The 6,579-nt window shown below is 49.7% G+C and overlaps 1 protein-coding gene across 10 annotated transcripts in view; it reads left to right on the top strand.

The window, feature by feature from the left end:
- Nucleotides 1–5,292: 5,292 nt before the first annotated feature.
- Nucleotides 5,293–6,579, top strand: part of ZMYND8 (zinc finger MYND-type containing 8) — a 109,033-nt gene continuing 107,746 nt past the window's right edge. For 6 of the 10 annotated variants that reach the window (XM_019636969.1, XM_019636962.1, XM_019636965.1 and 3 more), the window contains exons 1-2: nucleotides 5,295–5,360; nucleotides 6,034–6,267. In XM_019636969.1, the coding sequence (XP_019492514.1) occupies nucleotides 6,254–6,267 (14 nt within the window). In that variant the 5' untranslated portion in view covers nucleotides 5,295–5,360; nucleotides 6,034–6,253. Of the gene's footprint in view, nucleotides 5,361–6,033; nucleotides 6,268–6,579 lie in introns of all 10 variants that reach the window. The other 4 variants (XM_019636971.1, XM_019636972.1, XM_019636970.1 and 1 more) reach the window with 2 other exon arrangements.

The raw sequence follows: 6,579 nt of genomic DNA, 5'->3' as shown, positions 1-6,579 counted from the left end.
CTCAGGTCTTTTGCCTTGCATTCACTGGCCTTTTTGGGGGCTACATTTGGCCTTGTTTTTTGTGTGTCTCTGAGACACCCAAGCTACCAAGCCCAAGCCTGCCTCAGGGCCTTTGTATGTGCTGTTGCCGCCACCTGGAAGGCTCCATCTCCTTTAGCTCAAATGTCATACAGCCTTATTGGAAAACCTTCCCCCACCTGTCTAAAGCAGCACCCCCCCCCCATCATATCACTCCCCTATACCCTCGCCCTGCTTTGTTTTTCTTCATAGCATTGATCTCAGTTTGATATTTTATTACTGTATTTTTAAATTGCTTATTACTTCCTCTGCTCAGCCGTCAGCCCCTTGAAAGCAGGAGCAACAGACAGTAAGCCTGGCTCTTAGAGGGAGAGGGGGCCTTCACTCCATAGATCTCTGTGGACTGTCTAGATCAACAGTGAGAAAATGCCCGCCCAGGGGTTAGATACATAGATCTGGGGCTGTGGGGAGAAGCTGGACCTGGGTCGTTAGCTTTGGAATCTGCTGTGGATGGAGCTCTTGCATGGAAAGGTTGCAAGAAAAGAAAAAAAATCCAACATTTCTTGAGCAAGCACTGCTGTGCGCCTGTGTTCAATAATCCTCACATCCCCACTTCATAGACAAGGAAACTGAGGCACAAATAGGTTAAATAACTTGCTTAAGTTCCCTAGGTAGGAAGAGCGGAAACTTGGAGCGGACCCCCTGCCCTTCTCCAATAGGCTGCTGGCCCCAGAGCCCAGATGAGGAGGACCTAGGCCGGAAGGACAGAGCAGAGCAGAGTTGGCAGTCTCTGGGCCGGGGAGTGTTGTGGAAACTCCAAAGTGTCCAGCAGCAAATGTTAGCAAGAGTCCAAGGAACAGTGGACCCAATGCTAACGAGCTTGTTGAAGTTGATTCTTGGCGGTCAGCGGTGACTTCTTTGTCTTTAAATAAAATTACTGTTCAAAAATAATTTACTTTAGACAGCTACATACAAATATAAAGTAAACACATCAGAGATTTTTATCTAACTTGTAGCATGTTATGACTGATTCACAGGCGGATTCAGAGTACTGCACATATGAGGCACGCTGACATGAATTTACAAATAGATGCGAAAACTGGCAAAACTCTCAATATCCACAAGCTAATAATCCACTGCATTTCAGGGGACTAAATTGGCTTTTCTACTGCCACCTTTGGGCTTTTACTCTGAGTGAGGTGGGAGCTATTGATGGATTTTGAGCAGAGGAGAGGGATAAGATCTGACTTGTTTTAAAAGGATCACTGGATGCCTCTGTGTGTGTGTGTGTGTGTGTGTGTGTGTGTGTGTGTGTGTGTGTGAACGTGTGACTGTGTACACGTGCACAAGCATTGACAATGGCAGAAGCAGGAGGCTCAGGCAGGAGACTACTGCGACCATCCAGGTGAAGGACAGTGTTTTATTGAACTCTTAATACATGTCGGGCACAGTGTTCGATGCCCAGAGCACAATGGTGAAGTTTTCATGCAAGCTCTTTCTTTGCCTTGCTGAAGCTCTCAGTCTCATGCAGAGCTTCTCAACGTTGGCACCGATAACATTTGGGGCTGGCTATTTCTCTGGTGTGGGGGGGCTGTCCTAGGCTGTGCCAAGTGCTTAGCAGCATTCCTGGCCTCTACTTTCTAGTAGCAACGACTTCCTCCAGATGTGACAACCAGAAATACCTCCAGATGTGGCCACTGGTGTAGTGGGAGAGAGACACAATCAGAGAGAATACATATGTGCTCTTTTTGCCATAATGGTAATAAATAGCTAGGGAGTAAAAAGAGCAAGGAAGGGGAAGTTTGAATCATCTTCCTTTTGATTTTCATTTTCTTCCTTGCACCTCCTACATCTCCCCACCCACACCGGGGCCCATCTGCCTGATGGTCATGTACCATCCCCCACTGCCCTCCATTTGCCTAGTCCTGCCAGTCCCTCCTAGAAAGAAGTGAAAAAGAAAGAAAAAGAAAAAGAAAAGAAGACCTTCCAGAGGACACATCTTCCAGGTGGGGAGTCCTCACGCCTCTTTGTGGCTGGAACATGACTGCGTGTGCTCTGAAGGTGAGCCCTTCTGTCACCTGCAGTTGGCCTCCGTTCCAATTGGCCAAAAAGGAACAAAACAAGATATTTAAAACACTTCCCTGCCTCAATCCTGTCCATTTCACATAACGGACCGAGAGGCCTGCTGTTAGCTTCAGGCAGATAACTCCAAGTATGCTTATTTTCATAGGCAGCCGAACAGGCTATCTCGGGACGCAGCTTGCCGAGGCCCTGCCCGCTGCTGCTCTCCTGGCTGCAGGCCAACGGGAGCAGAGAGCCACTTCGGCGAGGCTGGCCTCGGCTTGTTAAGGTGCCTGGGGAAGGGAGCTGGGGCCAGCCCTTCCTCTCCTTGGAGACCTGCTTTATCACTGAGACTTTCTGCCTGGCTTCTTTCAGCCTCCTTCTGTCCCCCAATTTTCTCCGTCCCCTGAGAATATTAAGAGAGACATGTTTTAATCTATTTTTATTATTAGCTCATCGCTTATTAATATCACCAGGGAACCCGCCTGTTTAGGCCTGTGCCGGATTTTCTATCCAGAGGCACAGTGGTTGGGTTTTTTTTTTTTTCTCCCCTTCCTGTTCATTTGAGCCAAGGTTTCCCTATGTTGGCACAAAGGGACGGTTTGGGTCAAATAATTCCCTGTTGTGGGGTATGTGTATGTGTGTCTGTGCTGTGCACTGGAGGATGTTTAGCACGCTCCCAGGTCTCCACCCACTAGATGCCAAGTAGCACCTTTCCCCCACATTGTGACAACCCAAAGGTCTTCAGACATTGCCACATATCCCCCTGGGGGGCAGAACCACCCCTGGTTGAGCACCACAGATTTCAAGGAATATTAAAAAAAACCATGATTTTAGAGACAGTTTCCCCCTGACATCTTGGGGGAGGTTTGTAGGGAGAGAAGATCCTTCTCTGGGCCTTGGAATGAGTCTAATTACAAATTCTCCCAGCTCCACCATTCAGGACTTAAAACTCTTTCTCAAAGGGATCGACCTCTTAAAAGGAAAACACAGATCACGCTTCTCTTTTTTCTCCTTTAGAGGCAAGGGAAGGTACAGGGTTTAATGACATGGAGTCATAACTGGTTTGGAAGTCTGGTCTCTGGCACTTGCCAGCTGTGTGACCTTGGACAGCTCACTTCCCCTCTCTGGGCTCAGTTCCAGATCCCTAACAATGCTCCCTATCTCCCGATGAAGTCAGTCTGGGCAAAGTGCTGATTTAGCACAGTGCCTGGTTCACGGTGAGTGTGAGGTAGTGAGACTATTCTGTGCAGGGGTTAGTTTTGAGAAGGGCCACTGAATGACCTTTAGATTGAGGCCAGCAACATTGGGCTTCTTTATTCCCTCTTATCAGTCACATTCCATCAAGCCCAGGAGTGGCCTGTAGTGGGCCTGCTCTCAGCTTCCTTTTCGATCCGTGTTCCTCCCAGGATTCCATCTGCAGAGACCATACCTTTTGTCTCTGTCCCCAGCCGAATTTCTGTTTTCCAGATAACCTCAGACCTACCCGAATGCCAACAGCATTCCTCAAACAGAGCAGAGCTGCCAGAATAAGCTTGCAGCTTCCTGCTCTTTGCCCCAGAAAACATTTCAAGTGATCAAGTGATCAGAGAGAGGGCGGGAGGGAGGGGGAGGATGCTGCAGCTGTTTATGCAACCAGCTTTAATCCCGGGTTAAAATCCACCTCGTGCACCATGGCATATTCATTTCCTCATTGGGTCGTGAAGTTAGCTGCATGCAAGTTCCGTCACAAACTCACAGTTCATGTTTGTCCCCCCCCAAAAGCAGCGCCCGGGAGACAAACAGAATTCCTTATGGAATGGTGGTGGAGGGAATGGTGGTGGAGGGAGAGGTGGTGGAGGGAGAGCAGTCTGATGATCTCAGGCCTCCCTCCTGTCCCCTGTACAGGCTTCCACCCACAGGAAGAGGCGGCCCCTCCCTTCTGGTGAGGCCCAGGCCTGTTGTCCTGAGTGATGGTGCGGTGGCAGTGGAGGCCTCTCTTCATCTTGGCCTCTTCAGCCTAAAATACAACAGCAACAAGGTCCCCCTCCCTTTGCATACAGCCCGGGCCCAGCCCCTGCCGTACAATGTATGTGGATTCCTGGCTTGTTCCTGTTTGATAGAAGATTCCCAGCCAGGAAGAATTTATGTACACGCGGTGGGGGTGGGCATCTGTTGTCCATGTGGGGTGGGGGGAGAGCAGGCCATCAACTCCGTGTTTTCTTAGTGGGAACAAACGAATGGTGTGGGACAAGAAAGCCCACGGGTCCTAATTTTAGGGGGAGAGGGGAGACTTTATTGGGCCATAGTTTTTTTTTTACCTCCTGGCATATGGCTACCTCACCTCTGGAAGCTTTCTCCAGCTTCTCAAGAATGGTGTTTATTTAGCTTCTGTTGTTCCAGCTTGCTGTTTAAAAAAAATCTTAATTAAGCACTTGGTCTTAAAAAAAAAAAAAAGAACGCAAAATCAACTATGGATATTTGGAGATCCTTTTGGATTTGCCTTTGTTTCTCGGTACAAACCAACTACAAAGGCAGCTTTTGGGAGGAAACAGGCAGAGAGACCTCCTAATACTATTGAAATGGGTGGAATTATAAGCCGTTCTGAAAAACTAGTTAATATTTTACTGGGGAGCAGTGCCAGAGATGGGGGTGTGGGGGGCTGCCAAGTGTAGGGCTGTGTGTGAAATCGCTGTTCCATCTGCCTTAGGGGACGAAAAGAAGCCGTCCTCTGTGGAAATAACATTTAAGCAAGAATCCTTCTAAAGCTCATGGGATTTGTCTGCCCACCGAGGGCCCAGCTCCCCAAGTACATACATACAGGGATGATTGTGACAGGAAGGGCTAAGCAGTGGGTGTAGGCCTGACTAATAATGGGGGTTCTTGTTTCCTCGTTGAGTTTGACATCTTTCTTTCTCCCTCTGGATTTAAATGGCTTCTCAGACTGAGAGGCACTGCCTGTGCCCTGGATTCAGAAGGTACACGCCTCCTTGGGAAGCGAAGGCGAGAGACAGCGGCGCACTCTCTCTCTCTCTGCATCTGCCGGGAGAGCTGCAGCTGGTATTTTTCCACAGGCCTTTTCTGCGATCTCGGGGCCTAGTCTTTCCCAGCCAGGCCCAGAGTCCGAGAGAGGGTTAATAGGCAGGAAGCTGAAGGCATCGCAGACTAATACGGAAGTCAGATTTTTGTTTAACTGACAGGTTTAGCAGGCCTCAGCAGTGGGGGGAGGGGGCCGGGAGGGGAAGGGAAGTTTGTAGATCTAGGCATGTGGCCTGCTAGGAGTGCACTTGGCTTTCCTTAGGGTAAGGACGGAGAGGGGCCCCCCCACCCCCTGGCATCCTGGCAGGGAGGCAGGAACCCATTTTGGTTTTCCTTTGAGTACTGGCTGAAGGAGGTGGGTGAGAGGATGTATTCTCTGCAGGGAAAATGGCTCTCTGGCCTGCTTTTGCAGGAGGCATTTTGACAATGACTATGCAATCTTGACCACTCTGTTCCCCTCCTCCCCTAAGCAGCTCGAATCCTCTGTTGTCTGAAAAGCCACGGCTGCTCTTTAGCGATTTGGGGGGGCTTGCCTGTCCTGTTTGCCCCCAGCTCCTAAAAGGCCTGCCTCAAGCTTCTTCTTCCTGCCCCCCTTGGCTCTTTTCCCCTCGAGGCTCCCCCGTCCTCAGCTTCACTCCCCACCCTCCCGGGGGAACCATCAACTGGATGGTTCTACAAACGGGCCAGCCTTCCTCCTAGCAAAGAGCCGCTTTCTGTGGGGGCAGGTGAGGGTGAGCCCTTTCAGCTCACCCCAAAAACTCTCTTCCCAGTTGGATCCAGGCCTCAGGCTGTACTGGGGCAGGTCAGGCTGGCTGCACTGGTTTGCCCGTACAGGGAAATCTAGCCAGGCTGTGGGAGAAGTGCGTGTGGGGGCCCCTTTCCCAAGTTTTTCTTGCTGCAAAAGGCCTAGCTTAGCCTGTCTTTTTCTATGCACAGGATGGCTCTTGCTCACCAGAGCCTCACAAAGATAATCGCTCAGGAAGTGTTTCAGCCAATCCCGGGCGGTCTTACACTCCGATTTGCCGGGCCAGCCAATCGGGGATGAGCTCTTATTAGGCGGCCAGATCATCAAGCCGAAGTGCCAAACCCTTTTTCTGTGAGAACTAGGAGCCTGTCCTCCATGTTTTATAAGTATTGACATTACACAGTGTTAACAATGCATCCACAGAGGTAAGCTCGACTTTTTAACCATCTTTTCTCCCCCTCCCTCTGAGACATCCGAATTGTGGGCGAGCAGTGTGATTTCTCTGTGGCTGGCTGTGCCACACTCACCCCCACAGCACTTAGGTTAACTTGGAACTGTTTAGAGAGAATTTTTTTTTTGCTTTCTTGGGTCACATGGCTAAGTAGCCATTAGCCATAGCCTGATTTTGCAAACTGGCAAGGGCCTGGCACACCTTTTCTTTCACCAGGACATGGTGTTTCTGGAATAGTTTGAAGCTAGATCCTGGTATGCCAAAAAAGAAGCTTTTTTTTTTTTTT

Source organism: Hipposideros armiger, unplaced genomic scaffold, assembly GCF_001890085.2.
Source record: "Hipposideros armiger isolate ML-2016 unplaced genomic scaffold, ASM189008v1 scaffold_31, whole genome shotgun sequence".
Taxonomy (NCBI): domain Eukaryota; kingdom Metazoa; phylum Chordata; class Mammalia; order Chiroptera; family Hipposideridae; genus Hipposideros; species Hipposideros armiger.
The sequence above is the reverse complement of the archived record's forward strand: the minus strand, read 5'-3'. Positions and strand labels throughout refer to the sequence as shown.